This window comes from Lissotriton helveticus, chromosome 6 (genome assembly GCF_964261635.1).
Source record: "Lissotriton helveticus chromosome 6, aLisHel1.1, whole genome shotgun sequence".
Taxonomy (NCBI): domain Eukaryota; kingdom Metazoa; phylum Chordata; class Amphibia; order Caudata; family Salamandridae; genus Lissotriton; species Lissotriton helveticus.
Window position 1 is genome coordinate 1,408,585,815 of NC_136067.1, and position 26,413 is coordinate 1,408,612,227.

At 48.0% G+C, this 26,413-nt stretch overlaps 1 protein-coding gene across 1 annotated transcript in view; it reads left to right on the forward strand.

Moving 5' to 3' along the window:
• The window catches only part of MTFR2 (mitochondrial fission regulator 2), a 187,643-nt gene extending 161,331 nt beyond the window's left edge, over positions 1–26,312 (forward strand). The window contains exon 8 of the mRNA XM_078647015.1: positions 25,585–26,312. Coding sequence (XP_078503141.1) covers positions 25,585–25,686 — 102 coding nt within the window. The 3' untranslated portion in view covers positions 25,687–26,312. The remainder of the gene's footprint in view (positions 1–25,584) is intronic.
• Positions 26,313–26,413: the final 101 nt, after the last annotated feature.

A 26,413-nucleotide genomic window follows, 5' to 3' on the forward strand; every position in this document is an offset into this window, starting at 1 on the left:
AATCTTGGGCAGAGTCATTCTACAAAGACTTGGGGATTGGCTTGAGGGGAGTGGGGTTCTCTCTGACCTCCAGTATGGTTTTAGAGCACACAGGGGGGCCATGGACCAATGTTTAAATCTTCACCTTATTATTAGTAAATACACAGTGGTGAAGAAGGGGCTTTTATATTTAGGTTTCATGGATTTATCCTCCGCTTTTGATTTGGTTAATCGCTCTAAACTATGGCTTATTTTGCGGGATATGGGTCTGGACATTACCTTTGTTAATTTTTTACATGATCTTCATCAGAATCTGTTCGCTTCTGTTAGGGTAACAAGGGAAGGCAGGTGTACTGATCAATTCAGATCAGGTAGAGGGGTCAGACAAGGCTGTATTCTGGCCCCTCTCCTTTTCACACTTTATATCAATTCCCTGGGTAAATCTCTGAACCTAGCCACCCTGGACGTTCCGCGTATGGGAGGGGCATCCATTCCGGTCCTCCTGTACGCGGACGACGCTGTCCTACTTGCACGTACAGGCACGGGCTTACAAAGACTGCTAGACCACTTTGGCTCCTTTATGGAAGCCTTGGATCTAAAAATGAATACATCAAAATCCCACGTGATGGTAACTGGTCTACGCAGGAAAAGTATGAAGATCAAAACTTTTAGATGTAATGAAACACCAATCTCCAGGGTACCTTTTTTCTGTTACTTAGGGGTCACCTTTGATGAAAGAGGAACCTGGGCGCCTCAGTTGAAACTCAAGGGTAATGGGGTTGCAAGATCCACCACAGGTCTTATGAATTTCTCTAAAAGACTTGGCTCGAGACCCATGGAGGCAATGATCCGTATGTATAAATCAAAAGGTTTAGCAATTGCATCCTATGGGGCCGATATTTGGGGCTACGTACCATCACCAGGCATTCAAACTATAGAAAACAATTTTATACGATCTCTTTTGTCACTCCCAAAGTCATCCCCTACATTTTCAATCCACTGTGAAGTGGGCTTGGGATACATTACTGATCTCCTAAAAATGACCCCTCTGTTACGATGGGTTAAAACCTGGACAAATGAGGAGATTACGCTGAACCACCTCATACTTAAAGACTGCATGGCCTTGGATAAAGCGGATAGTATACCCTGGCTTGCGTATGTTAGAGCGGCATGCGTGAGGCTGGGGCGTCCGGACATGTATTTATCACCACAGGGCCTCAGGAAAGAGGATGTAGGGTGGGTTAAGTTGCATTTCCGAAATTTGTTGGAGACAGAAAGGGAGGAGGTCGAACTTAGCAAACCAATGGTGAGATCAATATATCAATTATCAATCTCCCCAGTCATGGAACCTTACTTAAAATACGTGACTAAACCATACCATCGTTTTCTTTTACTTAGGTTCAGGTTCAACCTCATTCACCTTGTGCTTGGTGCCTATACAAAGTGGGGGACCCCAGTAAATACCCCACCTTGTACCTGTGATAGTTTTTCTACACAGGACACGCTTCACCTAGTGATGTTTTGTGAACATTATCTGGTGGCCCGAAAATTTTTTTTATATCCAATCTTGAAGGATCTTAACTTTGTCCAGGTGAGGCCTGCACTTTTACACTTGCAAATGCTTAATTCTGTGCAGGTCACATATAGTGTAGCCAGTTTTTTGGTAGCGGCAGCTCGAATAAACAAAATAAGACTCACTCAGACGAACAATTAACTAGGTTGATACTTTGTCAACTACGTCTTGGGAAATGTATTAAGCATAGTGGGAAACAGGGGTGGCCTTTTTGAATTTATACTGCTCAGTATCTTTTCTTTGCATCAAAGATTTTAATTGTTTTAAGAATGAACGTATGAATTGCAATCATGTGTATATCAGTATATTTGTAAATTTTACTTGTATAATGTATGTATGTTTAAATGAATTGTGTATTGCTTTTATGGTTTTAATTAACCGAAATAAAGATATTTGACTGACCTCTCCACAAGAATTGGGTAAGAGGGCAGACAAATGGGTCAGAACCAGGATTAGGCCTAAGAATCAGGGTAATGACCAAAAGAAGGATTCTTCCAAGGCTCAAGAGAAGGGTGGGGATAAATCTAAAGACAAGTCTCCCACAGGGCCCCAAAACTCCAAGGATGGGGGTGGGTCCCAAAACACTTCCTCTATCCCAAAGAAACCTTATTGCCATGTCTGTAAACAGACTGGCCACTGGAAAACAGATAGCTGATGTCCAAAGAATAGCAACAAAGAAAATATTCCTCCAAGTAAAGCTCCAACACCTCCTGTTACTATTATTAGTAATCCCCCAGGTGGTGGGAGCACCCCCAAGAATTTGGCTGAGTTTAATTTTGGAACTCAGGTGGACTCTGGCCTAAACAGGTCCCCTACTACAGCTACTCTTGTCTATGAAAATGGCATGGGGTTTGCCAACTTCACTGCTTGCCCAAACACTTTGAGCAAGTACAGACAGGAGCCCCACATCAATGGTCAAAAAGTTGAGGCCTATAGAGACACAGGGGCTAGTATCACTATGGTGACTGAGAATCTAGTCCCCTCAAGGCAACTTTTACCTGGTGCCACATATCATGTGACTAACATTGATGGAGTGCAGACAAATCATCCTATGGCAGTAGTAAATCTTAGCTGGGAAGGTGTCACTGGCCCAAAAAGAGTGGCAGTGTCCCCAAACTTGCCTGTAGATTGTCTACTTGGGAATGATTTAGAAATCTCAGCCTGGGCTGAGGTTGAACAAGAAACCCATTCTAGAATGGTAAATCTCCATGATAAGGTTAGTGGGGCTGTGCTAGCCACAGCCCCAACCCAAGATGTCCTGAAAAGGTGTGTAGGGCTGTGCAAGACTCAGCCCCATCTAAAGCAGATACCTTCCCTGAACAAGTTAGCAGGGCTGTGATGGTAACAGCCCATACCCAAACTGAGTCCCTTCCTAAAAAGGTTGGTGGGGCTGTGATGGCCACAGCCCAAACTCAAACAGATTCATGTGTTGTGAAGCCTGAAACTATGGATCACTCCACACAAACAGAGAGCATTGAGGAGTAAGAGAAATCTCCCTCCCACCAGACTTTAGGAAAGGATCAGCCTCCTCGGGGAACTGATCTTACCCCTTGTGAAGAAACTGCCCCAGAGGTAGTCAGGCCTAGCCTGGCAGAGCCCCTGATGTCAGTGGACCCTTCCAAGGTGGGACCCGGTCTGGAGCAGGTAACCTGCCCCTCTCTACCCTGCCTCAGTCAGCCCAGGGCTGCAGAGGTCAAGGAGGTCAGTGAGCCCCAAAGGGCCCCCTGTCAAATAAAACAACCCCATCAGCAGATTAGGGGCACCAAAGCTACCAGCCCTAGCAAGGTGAAAACTTTAAAAACTCCTGAGGGATCCCCCATACAACTAGTTAGGGACCTCCCCCAGATGGACACAGTTGGGCACAGCCAAACCTGGGACCCCGAGGCCCCACACCTGACCTGTCCCTCCAGTAAGCCAACAAAAGGGACCCAGCCTCCAGCTGTAAGCAGCCAGAGGTTGACCCTGAGAGCACAGTGCAACTCAGTCAAGGAAAGAAAGGCACCCATGGTGGAAGATGATTGGAGGAAGCTGAGCCCTACATTAGTGGAGCCTCACTTCAGTACTCCATCTCAACACTAGCCTTTTACTTTGCCAAAACACACCACAGGTAGTGATTCCCTATGGTGGAGACCCTCTGATACCCCTAGGGTGAGGGATTGCTTAGTGGACCATGAGACAGGGGGTAACCATGCTAGTGCAGGTACTTCCTTATATGGCCACTTAGGCAATATAGGCTTACCTGGTCAAGGATAGCCTTATCTCCTTTCGTTGGAGGGGGGGGTATGTAGGAAGGTGGATACCTGCCTATGGTTACCCCTGATTTTTGCCTTGTGTTTAGCTGGTTTTCGACTTAGTTGGCCTGGAATCTTGCTAATCAGCGTCCCAGGCTATCTCCTCTCTCTTTAAAATGGACTCCATGTACCCTAGGTTCATAACTAATTGGATATTGGGTCACCTTATGAGCCCCTGTACAGTGTACTGTAGGTACCCAAGGCCTACCAGGGGCTGCAGCCTATCTTTTGCCACCCCTGGCTGGCTATCCAAACTGATACCACTGGCTGATCACTCAGCTGGGGCAAGGTTGTGTAATCACCCCTTGCTTAGATATAGTATACCTATATCTAAACCTATATCTGGACACATATATACCTATAAGTCACTCCTATGGCAGGCCTTAACAATCCTGGAGGCAGAGGGCTTGGTTTTATGTGAGATGGTGTTCTAGCATGAGCTGAGCCTGTCTGCAGCTTTCGGAACCATTTCCTTATAGCTGTTCTAGGATACTGCCATACCATATACTCTTAAGTGCATTATAATCCTTGCGGTTAATGCTAACTTTGGTTTGGCTTTATCAAAACATGTCGTGTAAGGTGTCATATGCTTTGGAATACTACCCCCTGGCCAGTTCTGGCGACGGGGGTAGCATTCCACCCTTCTAGAGGGAGAAGACACGTGGGTAACAGTAAACGCGGTTTAAACTAACCAGAGCCTCAGCATCACAAAATGGATGCTGCTGCCCCGACACAAGTCTGGCCTCCTGCTGCTGACCGAAACCTGGCAGGGGAGGCTTGGACAAAGGGTTTCCTGTCACAGGGAGGTGCTACACCACCCCAGACAGGAGATAGTGGATTGGAGCAGGGAGGGCTGAAAGAAACTAGACACTGCCTGGGGCACACAAGGTGTCCCATGCAAAATCCAGTCAAAACCGGTTCTGGGGCACTCCAGCCCCAGCTCTGGCACGAAACTGGACAAAGGGAAAGAGGTGTAACCACCCCCTTCCTAGGTCCCACCCATAGGAGGGACCTAGCAGGTAATCCAGCCCCTTGATTTGGAATAAAGGTAGAAGCTGTGCCCATGAGCAGTAGATTTATCCTGACTGAAACTTTCATACAGAACTCTGGACCCTTCGACATCCCACTCGACGTGGAAGACTGAAGAATCTCCCTTGTGGTCAAGGAGTGACCACCCTGTGCAAACAGGCACCATCCAGCGCCCAACGGTTTGCTTTGTTGCAGTTCCCGCCGGAACTCGAGCGACAGAGATCGACAAGACCCAGCGTTCCTGCCTTCCAACAGCCCGATCCACAGTCCCAGCGAATCTGAGAACCGTGGAGGCGACCTGAAGCGTGGGGCCGGCCATCTTGAAAAGACGGCGAAGTGGTGACCGTGCAGCTCCCGATGCACCCTCGAAGCTGTGCATTGGGGTTTGAGAAGCCCCAGCCCCGAGCAGCTTGTGCACCAAAGATCTCCCCTCAACACTCACCGAGTGCTGCGTGGGGCCCTTTTGCATTTTCCTGCTCGACGCGTTGGTCCGGTCGCTTGCCCGTTGGCTAGCGGCACCAATACCGACAAACCTATGAATTTGCTCTGCTAGTCTGGTTGCTCCAGACTGGCCCTCGCTCCCCTGAAAAGGAGCAACCCCTCTGACTTTGCCAGTCCGAGAAAGAAGCGATCTTCCAATCCTGCGTGGGTTGCCTTTGCCAAGGCCTGTTGACTCCGATCCGGAAGCAGACACCGCCGACAGCGAGAGCCTTCGTGGGACAGCCCGTGATTCCCTCCTGGTCATCCTCGATGCCCCAGAGTCCACGTGGCAGCAGAGACAAGCTTCCCGTCAACCACCTGATTGCGCCCGACATCGCCTGGTTCCTTCCTGGTGCCATCCTGGTCACTGGCTAGTGACCCAGACTCTGTCCCCTCTGCTTTCAGGTACTCTACATCTTCGATCCACTCTTGGATCCAACCGGGCTCTTCTCTCCTGGCAGCCTGCAGCATCTTCATCTCCAGGTTCCATAGAACTCCACGACGAAACCCGACACACTTTGGCACCTATGCACCCGTTTCCTGTGGGTGAGGTAACGATTGAACGCCGGTGCTCCTGTAGTGGTTTACACCTCTAGTGTCCTAGTTTTAAGTGGCTAAGTTCTAGACCAGTCGGAAGACTTCTAAAACAGTAACTTTGTAACTTTTACGCACCATTGACTTTGCATTGGTGCATGCGTGTGCTTTTAGCGCTGCACCCGATTCCCGCGGGCTACTCCCGTCCTAACTGCTGTTAGTCCAGTGTAGTCCAAGCGATTCCCAAGGTCCTAGGCCTTACCACTGTTCGTAAAGTGATACTTATACCACTTTTTTGATATATGGTTTGAGTGGCCACCGGCCCTATCCATAATTGTGCAACTTGTGTATGTTTAACTGTGCTTTTGTTTAAACGCTTGTGCCTCTAAACTCATAAAGAGTACAGAGGATTATTCTAGTAATAAATACATATATTTTTATAATATATAACTTGTGTGGTGTCCTTTCATTTGATATTACAGGATTGCATTTGGTAAAACAGCTGGCTTCACATGCCCTCTTGAGTTTAGCCTGAAGGCTGCTTAGTCCATGCTACCTCTAGGATAGCTTGTCTATAAGGTTGACTTACAACCACCACCATAAGGGATTGTTTGGACTGATACAAGGTGCCCACAGAATTGTGGACATCATACATCAGGCCAACTTCTCACACAGTGCGAGTTTCTCTCAGTGGGGCAGTATGGTGTTCAGTGGAGCAGACAATGTGGCACTATGCCCAGAGCTGCTGAATTTGGAACTGGGGAACTAGGTTCAGCCTTTATGACCAGTCCCCCAGACCACTCCAGCACCCGGTGCAGTTAAACCAGTCGCACTGCCCTAGAGCCGACCCTTCTGAAGGGTCCTGTGACCTCAGTGACTCTCACTGTTCCTCTAGGGTGTGCTTTTCATAGGCCTGCCCGAAATTCTGGAGGTGAACTACAGCATGGATTGTGGTGGACAGGCATCAATGATGACCAACACTTGCCTCCGCTAGCGTCCATCTGCTGGTGCAAAGACACCTGTCCTTCTAAGGTCTAGCATGGAGATGTGTTCGCTGGTGGGGGTGTCATGTTTGCAAGTAAATTATGGTTTTCAAAGCACTTGCTGCCTCCTTCCTGGCCTCAAGCAATTTTTGGAAACAATAAAAATGTCATGATAACTCTCGTGATTAATGTTCTTTCTAGAGAGAGAACACAGTTTTGTCTAGTGGAAGTTTTGACTCATGGAAAGGGACTGCAGAGGGTTAATGTGCCTGATACAAATAACATGTACCATGCAAATCACAAGGTGCACATAATGTAAATAGGTGAGTGGGTTACTGATTTTGTCAGAGAGATCCCTTTGTTACTTGCAGCATGAGTTAAAATCCTAACATAGACTGGGGAAAAAAAGAACACATTAATGTATACTTTGCAGTTTGCATGCATCTCTAAGATGGCAAATTAATAGCTCACTTCTGATTATCCTAATGTTGCAAAAGGTGTTAATTCAGATGGAAATCAATTCTGAATATTAAACAGAACCCCCCCAAACATGGTATTACGTTTAAAATTCTCCGTTGGTGTTCCTCCAGACAAATTTCTATTAAACTATATTGCCTACTAGTATGGTTGTCATGTGACTCCTACACCTTGTAGTAATTTGTCTTATGTACCATTTCCTATACAGTGATTTACACATGTATAACTGATTGTCTCTGTGTAATGTGTGTGATTTAAAGTGCTCTGACACCCTACACTGGTATGAGCGGCGCTGTAAGTCAAATTAAATGCATCTGAGAAAGAGTGTAGTTATGGAGACTTGAGGGGCACTTTTAAAGGGTGGAAGTGAGGGAATCCATGGCAGAGGTGGTAGTTGGAGAGGCACAAACAAACATTGTTGCAAAGGGCGCCACCAGCGTTAAAGCCGGCTTTGCCCTTGAGACCAGACTGCCTCACCCATTGGTACCTCCATTGGCCTTGTCTCCGCAGTAGTAGCTGCAACTCACCAGGGATCAGCAATGTAGGATTTACACGCACACCAGACTAAGGGGCCCAACAGGATGGTGGGGGGATCGTCCCCGCCAGGCTGGCAGTAGCCACCGCCGGCCTGGCGGGGGCGATTCGCCCGCCATCCTACCCTTACTCACCCCCGCCATATTAGCATGGCGGGGGTGACCACGGTGGACGGAAAGACCGTCCGCCGCTTTTCCACCCGGTCGCCTTGCGGCCGGGCGGAAAAGGTTTAATATGGTGGCGGTGTCCATTAGACACCGCCAGCCATTTTAGCATTGCCCATAACAGATGCCTTTCCGTGGCGGCGATGCGGTCTTCACTTCGGGGGACCCCTGCGGGCCCCTGAGTGAAGGACAGGTGGGGGGTGCACATGGGAGGTACCTGTGGTATCCCCTGCATTTACACTAACAAAGCGGCAGGCACCGCGCGGTGCCTGCCGCTTAGTTAATGTAAATGCAAATGTGCATTTTTATCATTGTGGCAGGCGGTGCTGAGAGCACTGCCTGCCACAATGATAAAAATGCAGGATGTGCCCGCCACTGTGGCGGGCACATCCTAATACCCCCCACGGGACCCCCGCCCTTATGGCGGGCGGTCCCGATTTCCGATAGGATGGCGGGCGGGCAATGTCCGCCCGCCATCCTAATGACCCCCTTAGTTTGCAAACCTCACAGTCTCTCTGCTTCATGCGCATGCAATTTTAACATGTGCTGCCTGCTTGGGGGCCACTGGAATCTGCAGCATAATGTTGTCCTCCTTTGCATAATTTAATCAACACATGCAGCAAAAAAAGGCTGCAGCGTAATGCACTATATTTTATGATACTTTGTTAGCATGTGTAAAATGTCAAAATAATAGTCTCTGGAAAGATCTTCCCTTATTAGTACTAGTGTAACATGCAAATACAGCAGTGATAAAGGTAATCAGTCCACCTTTGCGAAGGGCTGTCCCCTTCTCAGAAACACAAGTCAGATGCTTTTAAAACTTTTGATCCGTTTGAGCTACAAACAGATTGTGTAGCGGATGTTGCGTTAACTAATGAACTGACAATTTTATGTGTCAAATATGACAGAGCCATAATTATATAGAGAACATTTGCAAACTAGGATATTTTGCTATTCATGTTCGTCTCCGAGCCATGGTGTTTCTGTTGTCAGCACTTCTCCTCTTTTTTTTCCACAACAGCAGTTCAAATGGCTTGTGCTTCCACTTTTAATCGTATTTGGGACATTCTGTGATTAAAACACATTCACAAAGTAGGATATGTTTCCAATGTCAATAACTCATATTAAATCTTAAATAATCATGTGTATCCATTGGTTGAATTAAATAACATAATAAGCTGTAACTGGTCAGGGAAATGCCAAACAAATACTAAAAATTGGGATGTTTTGTGCATTCTGGCCGCACGTCTGACTCCGCCCACTGATCCAGTCATTAGGTTATTCCTGTCCTCTGATTCTCCGCCCACAGTGCCTCTATTTTTCACCCCACACTATGACCAATGGATTTGCTAGACAGATAAGCACTTGGTGAAGGGGGCTGTATTGAAGTCTCTGTTTAAATAAACCCAATTTATCGAATTGAGCGAGTGCGGACATAATTTCTTTTGGTGGATAATTTATAGTAGGGGGACGTTCATCCCTACTGTCCAGCACCAGCCCTGCAAAGAGTGCACTTCCGAGTGAACGATTTGGTGGATAATATATATATATATATATATATATATATATATATATATCAAAATCTAAACAGGAAGCCCCAATTTGAAGCAAAGCCACACGAAGTTCAGATCAGCACGTTTATTTGCATCCATTTCACTGCTCGCTCCTTGACAGCTTTCAGAGCAATCTTTGAACATGTAAAGCCTGACGCGTTTCAGGAAATAATCCTTTCTTCAGAGGCATTGTTCACGAAGGGCTGGAAGAGCAGTTTCTGGCCGCGTCTGCTCATATAATCACTGGCACCTGCCACAGTGGGCGTGGCTACATCGCAAAGCCTTCTGTGCCTTGTAGTCCGCTGGCCCTCTTCCCACAGTGGGGCCACTCAACAGTCCTTACAATTTGAACCAAGTATTCACCAAGTGGAGTAAAGTAAAGCGCTGTAAGCCCTCAGAATGCTCTTTGCAGCAGTGAATTCGTGCTCAAGGCAGCACCACCTGCATTGGAGCTGCTCTTGTCTTTGTTCCGTCTTTGCAAGCCCCTTCTCAGAGCCTGCACGAACCCTTCATAAGGTGGGCCTCGCTTCTCGACTGGGAAAGCCGCCGATATCCATCAAAATCTAAACAGGAAGCCCCAATTTGAAGCAAAGCCACACGAATTTCAGATCAGCACGTTTATTTGCATCCATTTCACTGCTCGCTCCTTGACAGCTTTAAGAGCAATCTTTGAACATGTAAAGCCTGACGCGTTTCAGGAAATAATCCTTTCTTCAGAGGCATTGTTCACGAAGGGCTGGAAGAGCAGTTTCTGGCCGCGTCTGCTCATATAATCACTGGCACTTGCCACAGTGGGCGTGGCTACATCGCAAAGCCGTCTGTGCCTTGTAGTCCGCTGGCCCTCTTCCCACAGTGGGGCCACTCAACAGTTCTTACAATTTGAACCAAGTATTAACCAAGTGGAGTAAAGTAAAGCGCTCCCTCTGAACCCACTGGGGTTTTTATTTTGGATTACTGGGAGAGAGGCGGCGGCACCCACGAGGGTTAAACTCAAGGGGAACTCCAAGTACCAGCATGCTTTGCATGCATACGCCCACTGGGGCGGGACTTGGTGGAGTTATCAGGTGTTCCCTATTGAAGGACTGCTGTTTCCCTTCTCCATTTCGCCCGTGAACAAGAGCACAGGAGTGCTTGAAACGCGTTGGGCTGCTGATGAAATTTGGTGGGAGACTGTGACCCTGTAAAGCTGAAGTCTGCAATTAAAGGTGTTTATACTCCCTGGCTAGTGGCCCTTCACATGGGGCAACCTGTTTGGATGGATTTTGTGGCGGCTGGCTCGGTCGCGAAGACGCCCTGCTGCGAGGTGCAGAGCCTGTGTTTGCAAAATCAAACACGTTGGAACCAGGGACAGCCGTGTTGTTAGACATTTTACAAGTCAGCATGGCGGTGTGTTTCAGCTCCCTCTGAACCCACTGGGGTTTTTATTTTGGATTACTGGGAGAGAGGCGGCGGCACCCACGAGGGTTAAACTCAAGGGAAACTCCAAGTACCAGCATGCTTTGCATGCATACGCCCACTGGGGCGGGACTTGGTGGAGTTATCAGGTGTTCCCTATTGAAGGACTGCTGTTTCCCTTCTCCATTTCGCCCGTGAACAAGAGCACAGGAGTGCTTGAAACGCGTTGGGCTGCTGATGAAATTTGGTGGGAGACTGTTACCCTGTAAAGCTGAAGTCTGCAATTAAAGGTGTTTATACTCCCTGGCTAGTGGCGTCTTCACATGGGGCAACCTGTTTGGATGGATATATATTTATATATATATATTTTTTTGGACATTGACAAAGGCGTGAAGCCGAAACGTGTCAGTCGGGACATTTGTTTGCGGAATAAATAATTGAAACTACCTCCTTGTGTGTGCCTCATGTGATGCTCCTGAGGAGAATGGAGTGACGTACAGGAATATATATATATATATATATATATATATATATATATATATATATATATATATATATATATATATATATATATATATATATATATATACACGATCTGGTAAATGCAACAGTTAAATGCATAAATAATACCATGAATAAACAAGCAGCAAATAATATGAGATAACACTCAAGTAAATAAAATATGGGACGTCCTGCAAGAGATATATACACTAGATACATCAAATTATCACTTTAGATGTGCACTCTGACTCATTTACACATCACAAAGAAAACCCCTCAAATGATCAAAGCCACTAGCCACACATCACAATGGCAATAATCAAAACTCAACATTCACCTGGTGGAAACACTGCATTTTAGCCCACTCCTGACCGGGGGGATTAAAAATAGCCGGGATAAGAGCCTCAGCAACTAGAGTTCTGCTGTACCGAAGTATGAATGAATGAATGAATAACTTTATTGTGTGGTTACTTAAAACCATTACATTAAGACCAAGGTATAAAATTACAAAAGTTAAAACCACAAAATTTCTGTAGACAAGCGTTTGTGAGAAGTTCCCAAAGTTCATAAGGACACACGCGGTCGGGGACCTGTGAGGGCCACCAGGTGTCCCGCGACGAAGTCTCTATTCCTGCGTGGCCTTGGCAGCTATCACCACGAGCCGAGTCTGTTGTATACATTTTCCAAATGAGGCCATCTGTTTTACTATGCTCAAGGTGTATAGATGATGGATTGCTTCCTTAGCTGTGCGTGTCCCGGCGTCCCTAAGAATGGGCCTAAGGTAGAGGGTGCGGGGTGCACGTAGGGCAGGGCAGCAAAATAGTAAGTGGGCCAATGACTCTCGTTTATAATTGCAGAGTCTGCAATCCCGAGCTCCTGTGCCTGCATTTTCCGGATGATATAGTTCTTTGAGCGGCAGGGGGTGCAGTCTGTAGGCCAGAATCTTGTGGAGAGCTGGGAGGCCCACGGCCTGCGTGAGATGGTTTCGAGGATTGTGCGCGGTATGTGGCAAGCATAGGGACTCATGGAAGGCTCTTTTCGTGAGGGACTCCAAGTCCATGTCCCGAGAGCATGCGCGCACTTGCTTTTTTATCGCGTGTTTGATGGTCGTGTAGTTGACAAGGTCTGGGTTCCACGACTCGATCGCCAGATTCAATTGCGTCATGGCTGCTTCGATGGTAGCTGACCAGGGGTTCCCTGGTTCAATGAAAATGTGTTTCAGGACGGCCTTCAGTGTGTTATCGCGTGCCGCTGTTGTGAGGTAATAATATTTACTTAGGGCTGCCATCTCTTCCAGAGTTTGTTGATTAAGGGAGAATTCCAGGCGGATTAGAGTGTTTCTTGTACATTTCGGTAGATGGTACAGTCTCTTGTATGCCCCACAATGAATTTTTTCCAGCTCCTTTTTCAGTTTGCCTGGGTACGCCTGTTGTGCGTAATTAAGGGCCGGCATTAACTTGGCCTTGAGGACTCTTTGGATGGCCGTTGCTGATGGGCTGTGTATGAGGGTTTGTAGTTTACATAGGGCAAAGGTGATGGACTTACCTTTACCCTGTATTTTCTTTAAATGGGTACCGCACAACCCCGATTGATGGAAGGAGACCCCTAAGTATATGTATTTCTGAATACTGTCCAAAGTTAAATGGCCGAGGCTCCATTTTGCTCTTTTTTTTGGGGTAATGCCCAAAAATGACTATTTTTGATTTAGTCGGATTTGCTACCAGCCTGTTTTTGTTGTTATATATTGCCAGGGCGGTGAGTGCCTTTTGGAGTCCTATTTTTGTATGATCCAGAATTACGAGGTCATCCGCGTACTGCATTAAATGTATTTTGGTTGCCCCGATCTTAGGCGTTGCTAGGGCAGCCCCCAGCAGGGCTGTCTCCATATCTGCTGTATATAGATTGAACAGTAGGGGCGCCAACACGCACCCTTGTTTTAAACCGCGATTCGTGTCTATCTTGTCAGTTGCAGAATCGTTTGAAAGTTTGATTCTTACCCAGGTGTTTTGGTACAGAGATTGTATCGCTCTTAACAGGGAGGGATCGATGTTCCAAAGGACCAGCTTTCTCCATAAGATGGTGCGGTCTACTCCATCGAACGCAGCAGAATAGTCGATGAAGCAGGCGAACAAAAGGAGACTTTTGCGCCGCCGTGCTTGATTGACTAGGTAAGAGAGTGCTGTGATGTTGTCTACAGTCGAGGACCCTGGTCTGAAGCCAGTTTGACAGAATGGCAGGAGGTTTTCTTCGCTTGCCCAGTCTGTAAGGTCTTTCAAGATGGCACTTGCGTAGGCTTTACCCTCGATGTCCAACAGGGCGATCATGCGGTAGTTTGTTGGGTCTGATTTGGTCCCTTTCTTATGAATTGGGTGCAGGAGCGAGCCTCGCCATGAGTCAGGCACAGCCCCCGACAGCCAGCAGTCAGAAAATAGGTGGGTCAAGTTTTCAGTCCAGAATTCGATGTTTGATTTAAACAAGTGGCCTGGTAGACCGTTGGGGCCCGGTGCGCCGTTTGCTCTGATTTTATTTAGTATTTTGGACACTAGAGCTTTTCCGGGAGGGGGTGTTGTATTAGTAATTAAGGCCGGGTTCACTTTTTGTGGGGTCGTGTTGTGTGGCTGGGTAGTTAGTCCTTCTTCCTTGTAAAGCGCTGTTACATGACAGACCCAGACAGATGCCTCAAGGGAGTTTTCTCTATGGTTTGTGCCTCGACCAAGATGACTAATGTAACTCCAGAACTCTTGTGATTTCCCAGGGCTCAACAGATCGAACATTTTCAGCCACTGAGCCTCGCAGTGATTACGCTTAGCAGCCCACACTTTTCTGGAGTGGCTCTTTGCGACCTCTTGCAGTTGGATTTTGTTTTTGGTTGTGCGGTTTTTACTGTAGGCTTTTCGTTTTTTGTTTAAATCCTTTGCACTGATTTTAATTTCTGAAATGAAATGAAATGAAAATAGGTTTTATAAAGCGCAGAATAGCTGCCCGGAGGCGTCCCAGCGCTGAAAACTAACAGGTGTTGCCCATAGGGCCAAGTACAGGAGAAGCAACTTATTTGTTAAACAGGAAAGTTTTTAAATTTTTCCTGAAAGAAGTAAGGTCTGAGTTGGACCTAAGATGATAAGGTAGGCTGTTCCACAACTTGGCCGCGTTCAAGGAGAAAGAGCGACCTCCTGCTCTGGATCTCTTAACCTTTGGCACTACTGCCAGTAAGGCATTAGTAGATCGAAGTTGTCTATTGGGAAGATAGGGGGTGATTAAGGTGCGACTAATTAGTGGCCCAGTTTCCCAAAAAGATTGATGGGCAACACAGAGAGATTTGAAGCTGACCCTGTCTTTCACGGGAAGCCAGTGTAATTTTTTCAATCCTGCCTTCACAGAGGTCCTACGGGGGAGCTGGAGCAAAGTTCGGGCAGCACAGTTCTGAATTACCTGCAACTTTTTCAATGTGGAGTCAGGGGTACCAAGGTAAAGCGCATTTCCAAAATCCAACCTGGCCAGTATTAGTCCCTGGACCACAATTTGTCTGGCCTCAAACGGGAGTAATGGAAGAATCTTCTTCAGCATTCTAATCAGGCCAAAACAGGTGGCAGATAGTACAACGGCCTGATGGTTAAACGTCAGGGACTTGTCCAACCAGACTCCCAGGCTCTTGATGGCATCCCTGGGGACTGGGGGGGTACCCAAGCAAGCCGGCCAGATGTGATTGATCGTGGATGGTGCTAGATGTCCCAGCATCATGACCTCTGTCTTGTCTCCATTGAGTTTGAGACAAGACATGGTCATCCATCGATCAATCTTGCTCAGACATTCGAGCAGGTCCACTGTACCCACAGGGTCTCCGGCCCGCGTGAGAGAGACTACCAGCTGGGTATCGTCCGCGTAGGTAACGATCTTAATACCATACGGACGGACGACCCCAGCCAGCGGTCTCATATAGACGTTAAACAACGTCGGGCTTAATGAGGAGCCCTGTGGGACTCCACAGTCTAAAGGCTTGCTTGTAGAGATGGTTGCTCCCTCAAAGACCTGAAATTGCCTGCTGGATAGGAATGAGCGGATCCACTCCAACGCTCCTCCTTGAATCCCAATCTCCCCGAGGCGTTGCAACAGGATGGTGTGATTTACAGTGTCAAAAGCGGCACTGAGATCGAGGAGGACGACTGCCACCGATCCTCCTCGATCCAAAATGCCCCTAGTTTCCTCCAAGACCGCCAAAAGAGCCGACTCCGTCCCATGCTTGGGGCGGAAGCCGGTCTGCGAGGGATCAAGGAGATTATTTTCCTCAAGGAATTTGGTCAAGAGGCCATTGATGTATTTTTCCAATAGCTTACTGGCCCAGGGGAGCAAGGAGATTGGACGATAATTACTGAGATTGGTTACACTCATATTTGGTTTCTTAGCAAGTGCTTTAACCCTGGCTTCTTTCCACTTAGGAGGAACTATATTGGTGGAGATGGAAGCATTGAGTACCCTTAGCATGATCGGTAAGATGGTCTGACTAATGGTCCTTAGAAATCTGGGAGGGGCCGGATCGCTGGGGGAGCCTGATTTTATCTGGGTCATTAGACTAGCTAATATATCCTGCTGTAATAATGGAAAGTTCTCCAAAGTTGGGGATTTATTTTCTGCTGCCCCATAGTTGGAGAGGCCAACAGTGTCTGCCTGATTTTGTGAGTACATGGCTGGGAAAGCAGAGTAGATACGATCTATTTTGTTAAAGAAATAATCCGCCAGCTCATTGCAGCGAGTTTGTAAATCCTCACTATTTATTGGAGACTGGGGAAGTGTAGTGAGATTTTTTACAATTCTATATATTTCCCTAGAATTGGACCTAGCATCATTAATTTTTTGTGTGTAATGCTGGGATTGAGCTTTTTTGATCTCAAGCTTATAGTTCCTGATGGAATTTCTATATGCTATTTTGTCAGGGTCTGTGTATCCCAGACGCCATTTCCTCTCTAGCTTTTTACACAAGCGTTTGATCTCCCTAAGCTCTGTAGTATACCAAGGTGCTGACATCCTAGACCTTTTGGTGCGAGATTGTACTATTGGGAGAATGGTGTCCAGTGACTGAGTGATCCAGCTATTAAAGGTGTCATTAGCTTCTACAGGATCTGTAGTGATTAGAGGGATAGTGGCTTGGAGTTCACAAGCCCACTTGTCAGTTGACAATTTCGGCCAGTCTCGAGCCTCCCGTAAACCTGTCAAAAGAACAGGTGGTTTAGGAATGCACCAGTTTAGCCGGATCAATTGATGATCTGTCCATGGGAGAGCAATAGGGGATTCTGTGACTAAACCTGGGCAGTTACTAAATACTGGGTCTAGTAAATGTCCTTTCTCATGAGTAGGTGAGGAGACAAGCTGGGCCAGCTGAAGAGCAGACAGGTCGGCAATCAATTCTTGGGCAGCATGATCAGCAGAATCTTCAAAATGCATGTTTAGATCTCCCAACAGCGTGAAGTTGGCAGATGTAATAGCCAGGTCTGCGATTACTGAGGGCGCGGAGTCTAGAAACTGTCTGGTCGTACCAGGGGGGCGATATGCTAGGATCCCAGAAAAATTTAGATTAGGTGAAAATTCCAAATTAAACGACACGCTTTCACAGTCAAGAATGGAAATAGAATTGCATCGACATGTGTAAGTATCTTTAAACACTATTGCCAGTCCTCCTCCCCTTCCTAAGATACGGTCTGTCCTGGCTATTTGGTAGCCATAAGGTAGTGCTTGGACGAGATCGGGCACCGACGAATCGGTAAGCCAAGTCTCTGTGAAGAAAACCGCATCTGGGTTATGCTCTTCCAGCAGTATAGATATTTCAGTCTGATGCTTGGGCATCGATCTGCAATTGAGAAGGAACATTTTAAAGGAATTCAGATGTTCCATGGGCAAAAAGCCTTTTAGATGGAGATGACAGTGTCGGCACTGGATAGGCAAGTTTAGCGGATGATATGAGTAGGCACACTCTGTTTTTACGAGGGGTCTCAGTCTTAACAGGTCATTAGAGTTGTATTTTATATGGGGGTCCAACAAATGACCAGGGGTCATGGCCCCTGGCCCCGTCCGGTCTCGGACGGGCGCAGACGGGCTTGCCTTTGGCGCGCCTTCGGCGCGCCGCCGGCGCGCCCGCTGCGCCCGCCCGCTGCGCGGACGGGATGATGACATCTTTTTATACAAGTGTGAGGCGGGCGTGAGGCGAGCAACAACTCGAACGCCAACCCTAATTCCCCCCAATATGGCCTCCTAGACCCAGCTTCCCACAGCGTCAGCGCTGACTCGGCTGCACTGGGAGTGGGGACAAGTGCTGGAAGATCGTGAGGTTAGGTGGGTTTAAAAATGAAATAATAATAGAATCAGGCGCAAATCAATTTAAAAGCACACAGTTAAAATACGGTCACAGCCCCCGGCTCAAGCCTCAGGGGTCACACACGCGTTAGTAATCAGCGCGCTCGCGTTACACTGCTGCTTATGTAGGTGGGCGGGCGGGAGGCGAGCAACAACTCGAACGCCAACCCTAATTCCCCCCAATATGGCCTCCTAGACCCAGCTTCCCACAGCGTCAGCGCTGACTCGGCTGCACTGGGAGTGGGGACAAGTGCTGGAAGATCGTGAGGTTAGGTGGGTTTAAAAATGAAATAATAATAGAATCAGGCGCAAATCAATTTAAAAGCACACAGTTAAAATACGGTCACAGCCCCCGGCTCAAGCCTCAGGGGTCACACACGCGTTAGTAATCAGCGCGCTCGCGTTCCACTGCTGCTTATGTAGGTGGGCGGGCGGGAGGCGAGCAACAACTCGAACGCCAACCCTAATTCCCCCCAATATGGCCTCCTAGACCCAGCTTCCCACAGCGTCAGCGCTGACTCGGCTGCACTGGGAGTGGGGACAAGTGCTGGAAGATCGTGAGGTTAGGTGGGTTTAAAAATGAAATAATAATAGAATCAGGCGCAAATCAATTTAAAAGCACACAGTTAAAATACGGTCACAGCCCCCGGCTCAAGCCTCAGGGGTCACACACGCGTTAGTAATCAGCGCGCTCGCGTTACACTGCTGCTTATGTAGGTGGGCGGGCGGGAGGCGAGCAACAACTCGAACGCCAACCCTAATTCCCCCCAATATGGCCTCCTAGACCCAGCTTCCCACAGCGTCAGCGCTGACTCGGCTGCACTGGGAGTGGGGACAAGTGCTGGAAGATCGTGAGGTTAGGTGGGTTTAAAAATGAAATAATAATAGAATCAGGCGCAAATCAATTTAAAAGCACACAGTTAAAATACGGTCACAGCCCCCGGCTCAAGCCTCAGGGGTCACACACGCGTTAGTAATCAGCGCGCTCGCGTTACACTGCTGCTTATGTAGGTGGGCGGGCGGGAGGCGAGCAACAACTCGAACGCCAACCCTAATTCCCCCCAATATGGCCTCCTAGACCCAGCTTCCCACAGCGTCAGCGCTGACTCGGCTGCACTGGGAGTGGGGACAAGTGCTGGAAGATCGTGAGGTTAGGTGGGTTTAAAAATGAAATAATAATAGAATCAGGCGCAAATCAATTTAAAAGCACACAGTTAAAATACGGTCACAGCCCCCGGCTCAAGCCTCAGGGGTCACACACGCGTTAGTAATCAGCGCGCTCGCGTTACACTGCTGCTTATGTAGGTGGGCGGGCGGGAGGCGAGCAACAACTCGAACGCCAACCCTAATTCCCCCCAATATGGCCTCCTAGACCCAGCTTCCCACAGCGTCAGCGCTGACTCGGCTGCACTGGGAGTGGGGACAAGTGCTGGAAGATCGTGAGGTTAGGTGGGTTTAAAAATGAAATAATAATAGAATCAGGCGCAAATCAATTTAAAAGCACACAGTTAAAATACGGTCACAGCCCCCGGCTCAAGCCTCAGGGGTCACACACGCGTTAGTAATTCTGCGTTGAATCTGAAGGCCGTCGGAGGGTACCAGTGGATTGCCCTTGGTTTGTCCCCACCTCCCCTAAGTTCTGCCGCTAGGGTCGAGGTGATTCCATCCCATGTAGCTATTGTCTCCTGGTTGTGTTTGCGCGGGGGCCAGCCTGCCCACGTGTTTGCCCAGTTGTTAAAGGTTGCTGTGGCTACCTGTCCCCATTTTATTCTTCTGGGCAGCTTTATTAATTCTTGGCCGTCCGATGCCCCCACGCATGTGGGCTTATATCGTGATTGCACTAATAAGTTCATGGTAATTGTTAGGGCTGCGTGATCACTGTCATTGCGTTGGTGAACCGTGAAGTTTGTCATTTTGTCTTGCAGTTTATCGCTTAAGATGATGTAATCGATCGTCGTTTGGTTGTTGTACGTGTGACTGATCAAGGCTCCCTGGGTATTCTTTAAGAGCAGTGTGTGAGCCGTCGCCAGTTTGTAAGATTTTAAGAGTTCATTCAGTGCTTCGGTCCCCCCGCGATGTTGATTTTGCTCAGTAGAAACCCCTATGTTATGGATGTTAAAGTCACCGAGGATAATGCAATCTAATGATGGATGGCCTAGCAGTAAAGTTTCTAATTGATTTGCGAGTGTGAGCGAGTTAGATGTGTTCTCCTGCGAGTTATGGTAGATGTTGATTAGTAGTATTGGTGGAATTCCGTTGATGGAGTGGGGGAATTTCAGAATGCCCGCCTGTAGGGTGTCTGGTTGATTATGCAATTCCAGGAATTCTATGTTCAAGGCGTGTTTTATGTAGACGCAATTCCCCCCTGAAGGTCTTCCGAATATGTTGGTCTTTTTAGCCGCTTTACTGTATTCTGCATATCCTCTTAGCGAGAGTGGTTGGGTCAGCCAGGTTTCCTGTGTGCATATAATGTCTGCTTCCTCCAAGAATTTCACCGCAGCTGGGCTTAGTAGCAGCTTTTTGAGGCCTGAGACGTTCCACGTTAATATTTTTAGACTCTCGGTGAGTTTCTCTTTTTTCTTTAGAGTTTTTTCTCGCTCGCTGACAGTATGTTGAGGTGTTCGGGCTAAGTTTGCGAGGCAAACTGTATTAGGAACTGGAATTTAGTGCAGATGACAGCCAGGACCAGTCGTTACTTGAATGACCCCTAGTTATGCACAATCGTTTTCCTTGACTGAGGTTGGTTGTGATCTTAATTGGGGTTCCGTTGGTTGAGCTGTTGTTTATGCTACCTTTGCACCCCTGTAGGACGGACTAAATTTTTAGCCGATGGATGGAAGGAGCGTTTGTGAGTGTAGAGTCAACCATGCCCTGTACCTGATTGTCCGGCTTAGAGTGTAGGATCGATTTTTTTAAAATTGAGGGATATTTTTGGGTCGGTTTTGCCTTTATCTTTATACCCCAGCTTTCTAGTAGGGGTTGTTGGCTCCTCAGTGCCTCCGCCAGGTCTGGACTGATGAAAGTTAATTCCGTTGTTTCATTTTTTTCTTCCACGTCCGGGGGCAGGAAAGAGATGGTTTCGATGTCTTTGGTTTTTATACCTTCCAATCCCGGGAGGTTTGCGCAGAGTGTTAGGAGGTTACTTCGGTTGAGGATGTCCCATTTTCCTTGCGAGGTGTATTCTGGATATAACAGTATTTTCCGGTCCTTTACATGTGCTTGACTTGCACTGGCCTCGTTAAGCCAAATTTTACCATGGGTTTCAATTGGAGGTATCAATATCAAACCGGGCTGGTTAGAGTTTGTCTGCTGGTTTGGTCCTGTTGTCGGTTGAGGTGCCTCCGTGGGCATTGGGCTGGGGGAGCAGTTCTTATTCCATTGCCTATTGACGGCTTGCTCCAGCTTAAAGGATGTTGGCCCGTGGGGGGCGCTCTGAAAATCTCCGATGGTGACATTGATAGTTTTTGAGTTATTGGAGGCTGATGCTTCGCTCATTGTTAACTTGGTTTGCACTGAGTTCTCAAAGCTTGTTTGACGGGGCTCCTGCGTGTGTTGCGTGGCTTCATCGTGGCTGGTTGCCTGCGATTCATGCGCATGTTTTTGTGTTATTGGCGCTGTATCGGATTGAGAAGCCACGGGCGGAGCTAGCAAGCTTGGATCCTGGGCTGGGGTAAATGTGTGTGAGTTTCCAGTCGATGGTCCTATAACTTCTGCTGTATACATGGGGGCTGCCAGGTTAGATGTTTCGTCTGTGATGGTGTTGTCAGGAGGCTGCTTATTAGGTCGTAACCAATTGTGAATAACGCTGGTGGCATATGCATTATTTTTCTTCTCCTTGTTGAGTTTTCTTAGTTTTTTCTTGTTTTTCCTTGACAAGTTTTGTGACTCTGGACTGGACGGCTTAAGGGTTTGTTGGTGGACCTGACTTTCAACCTTAGTCAGGGTTGTTCTTGTGCCGCCAGCAGAAGACGAGGCCAGGGGGGCTGGCTTTTCCGACCTACTTGGGCAGGGGATTACTGGGCTGTTATCCGTGGGGTGTGCCTGGGCGAGACCCTGTGTAATTGAAGGCATGCTCTTCATACAGTTTTTTTTATTTGCCTCACCCTTGAGGTCCTCTATTAGTGTGGTCATAATATTTGGGAGTTTTTCTAAGCTGTGCAGGATCGGACTGCAGCTGCATGACTCTGGCTTGAATTGTGTGCTGTCCTGCGCTCTGCGTATCAGGGCGTTCAAGTTGTCCAGTTTTGAGTCTATCCCCGAGATCAGATTTGCCACTATTTGTAGAATGTTAATCTGCACATCAAGCTTGTCCGCGTGCATTATCGCTGCTCCTGTCATTGAGACAAGGGCTTCACTGATTAATGATAGATGGTTAGTGTTTGCAAGGCCGCTATCGGAGGGCGGGATGGGGCCGTTTTATCATTTTCTGGCCCGATCTTGGTAGGTTCAGTAGGTGATTTGGGGTCCTGTCGAATAATTGACGGGTTACACCTTCCTTAATGGCGGGAGAGTCATAGGACAAGTCTGTGTGCATCGGTATGATGGGGGGAATTGTGCCTCCTCTCTTGTCGACGTGGGTACTGTCTGAAGGGACATATATATTCGCTTTGGCTGCAGGAGGGCTGCTCCGCTGGCGGTCCGCTGGAGGGGGAAAAGTCTGGGCTATGATGTTTGGTTGGGTGGGCCCAAGTGCCACCATGTCCAGTGTCGAAGGTTTAGAGGGCATACCGCTCTGGAGGGTAAGTATTGTTGGTGAGAGGGGTATCCTGTTTGCCCGAGGGCTTGCAAGTATTGAGTTCAACTCTTCTTCCTCCGTTACTTTGTTAATGAACAAACTGTCCGAAGTCCTGGGGCAGGCGGGGGTGGAGGATGTTTTGGGGTTCAAAAAACTTCTTATGTCTCTGTTCCCAGCGGAACAGTTTGAGCGTTCTTTAATGCAGAGCCTGGGCTTGTGCGCATTTGGGTTCGGGGAGCTAGGAGGCTTCCCCATGATGTCAGTCGGGGGGTGGGCTGGGAGGGAGGGAGGGAGCCGGCAGTTCCACGGTAAGAACGATGTGCTGTCCAGGAAAAGTTGGGGTTGCTCCAGTTGCTCCCGCTGCTCCTGCGTGTTCCTCGTCCCAGGGCCCTGGGCCTTGGTAAGGTCCCCCTAGCTCTAATACTGGAGGGTAAAATAGCTTCGCCTTCCGTCTCTTGGCAGAGCTGTGTGGCCGGGGCTTCTCCTGGGGTTGGGTTAGAGTGGAATTTCTGGTCCTCATTTTAGGGTTGACTTAGGTGGCTTGCCGGCTCCTGGGTTACTGCGACTCGATTGATGAAACCCACCTGATGGATGGAGTCTGTGGGAGTCTCCTGGAATCTCCTGCTGGATAAGGAGCTCTGGCCCCCCTGATACTGCTACAGATCCGGTGCTTGTACTGGTGGGCAAATACAAGTTGCAAGTTGTAATTTTGGCGTTTGATGTTTGGCACTCTGACTCTGGCTCTGGGCTCTGGGCTGATTGGTGCTGCTGGATGCCTGGTGCTGCACTCCCGCCGCGCTCCTGGCCCCCGTCAATGCGGGGGGCGCTGGCCTCCTGGCCCTGTGGGGGGGTTAGGAGGAGTTGTGAGGACTTGTGAGTCCGTCGAGTCCGTCCTGTGCCTGGCCTCTGGGGGCGGTCCTGACCCTCAGCTGCACTCCCCCCTGATTCTCCCGGCTATCCCCCTACACCCGGGTCCCAAGCGAGAACCTGGGCAAAGTCCGCTCAGCGGCTCAGCCCGGGGAGGAGGGCGGGAGGGTACAGGCGGTGGGGGGGGCTGCACTGCTTTTCTGGCGGTGCCTCTTGCTTCTTGCCTCCCGCTTTTCTGTGGGGTCTGCCGGCTTACAAGAAGAAGCCTCACGCCTCGCGCCGATTTTTTTGCCTTGACCGCTTTAAGTTGGTAGGCGGCTGAACTGCTCACCGCTTACTTGCTGCTTCAGTAGCGTCCAGTTGCTTGACTTGTTGACGCTTGTTGTTTGGCTGCTGTTTGCACCCACGGCGCCCGCTGGCTGTCTCTCGCTTGACGCCGGTGGGGGGCTAGGGAATGTGGCAATTAGCGCGGTGATAGCGATGAATTGTGGCGGTGCGGTGCGGTGCACACTGCGGTACAGTGGAGGTGAAGGTGCAGGTTTCCGCTTACCGCTTACTGCATCCCTGCATTCCGCATCCCGCTATCTCCACGTTTCTCCTCGCCGCCGGGCTGCTGTGGGCTGTGGGCTGTAGGCTGTAGCGGCGGCTGGGGGGGCGGCGGCAAGTCCGAAATCCGGCTCAGCTTTCAGTTCGGTTCTTGGATCCCGGCAGCGGTGGTGTTCCTGCTTGCCGCACAGCTCTCCTCCTCCTGCTGCTCACTGTCACTGTGTCACTGTCTCACTAGCGCCCTCTGTGCTTCCGGAAGTTTAGCAACACCGTCGTAACAACACCGTGGGGTACCGTGCTGTACCGAAGTAGACGCGTCCGTCCCTTCGGATTCCAAAATCCCGGTTTCTAATTCTACAGCCCTCAGCTTTATAATCTCAAAACACACACTAGAAGGTTCGAGAGTCTTTCTCCCCCCGCCAAAGGAATCTTACTAGGACTGGCCATCTTCCAAGCAAACACTCCATGGCAGGAAGGAGCTCCCACGTCCCCTCTACATTCGCACATGTTCCAGTCTGTATATTGACAAAGCTCACGAAAGCCTTCCAGGGTACATTAAACAATCTCTCACAAAACAATCCTTGAACGTGATTAACCCAAACAACTCGCAAGTGTGGCTGTGCACGCAGATAAAGCTCAAGCCAGGCAGAGTCAGAATTCAGGATGACATGTGGCCATGTAATAGCCAATAGCAAGTGTGGCTGTGCATGCAGATAACGCTCAAGCCAGGCAGTCAGAATTCAGGATGGCATGTGGCCATGCCAAAGCCAATAGTAAGACCCTAATAATACTACCAATGTACAACACAATGCACATTTGTGCACCACTGCTTAAAACATCACATACTTCATCTCTCAATGTACAGCACAATGCACATTTGTGCACCACTTCTCATAGCGCTGCACTTTGAGACCAAAAATTACATTCCACACCTCACTTCTCTCATGCTTTCAAATGCACATTCCACACGTTCTGTTCTTGGCAAGGCTGTTCTACTCTATGACAGCTCCTACTGAAAGACTGCAATGTTACAAGAAAGAAACCTTTAAGAGAAACAAGGCATATGCAGACCGTTGTACATTCAGGCTAGGATAAAATAACATACCAAAGTCAATTAAAATAATGGTAGGCAAAGGTCATCACAGGGTGTCAGACCACAAGAGTGCCTCTAGCTGTACAAACGCATAAAAAATTTACAGTGCCAATATTGCTCAAACTCTCGCAAATGTGAGACCTATTGCATTGCAAATGCTTGTTTATTGTTCGGGTTAAGAATATGTTAGGGTTAAGAATGTTTAACCATTACCTCATTGTTTCAAATAGAAACTATCGATTGCAGATGATACATAAATTTATGAATACCAGGGAGTGCAGTGCAATGTTAGAATATGACTAAATTGGTTTAAATATTCTATAATCATTAAAAGGCAATTGAATAGAAGCATTTTGGGTTTGAACGGCTTTCAATTAAACAATTAACATTTAAATAAAAATGAAATGACCAGAGGAAGAATCTTCCTTCCTTTTACCTATTTATTCTGAACTTTTGTTTTTGCATTTCCTGCCTGATATTAACAAATCCCTTTGTTTTTCATGTTTAGTTCGGACGCCATTTATTAAAGCCGATTGGAAAGCGGCCGTCCCTCGTCGGAGCTAATCAAGCGGCTAATGCGGTGCGCGTGAAGGTTCCCGCGCATGTTTAAATGAGGAGATGAGTGGAAGAAAAAGGTTTCTTATAAGGCAGCTAAACGTGAAGCTCGCACTGCACTGGATTGGCTCGAGGCCCGTAGAAATGCTGCTTATTTTTAAATTAACTTTCACTTGTATTTGAATGTCCCCCCTACAGTTTACTGTGGCGGATGCTTTTGAATGTCTGTGTAATGCCGTTGTGCCCATTACCTGTTGTCTGTAAATCCTTCGCCCGGTTTTTTTTCTTCTGGAATGCACAGGGCGATACAGCCTTCTTCTAGAGGGCAGAGTGCGTATTGAGGAGGGCACTGAAAACCTATTTTAAGTTTTAATTTAAAGTGGACAGGTGTGACTTGCGGGTGCGAGTGTTGAGGTGCTTGCAAGAACGCTTTTCAAGTAAAATACATTGCTTCTTTCTGATGTGTTCTCGAGTGCTTGATGTTTGTTCTCTGATCTACTGCTTTTCTGCAAAGTGATTTCGGTTTAGTGGCTATTAACGTCACAGGTTCTGCGACTTGCACACGCCTATCCTGATGTTTTTTTTATTTTTATCGCGTAGACCTTGACATTTTTATTGTGTTTAACAAGGTTTTGTACATATTGCTTTTAAAATAAAACTACCATTTAACTATTTCTATTATTTGTGGTCAGCTTCGCCTTTCATTTTGGGTTTACACTCGTAAGATTAAAACACCACGAAATCAGACACACCAGTGGTTTAATGGGCTTTAAGTCTTGTAG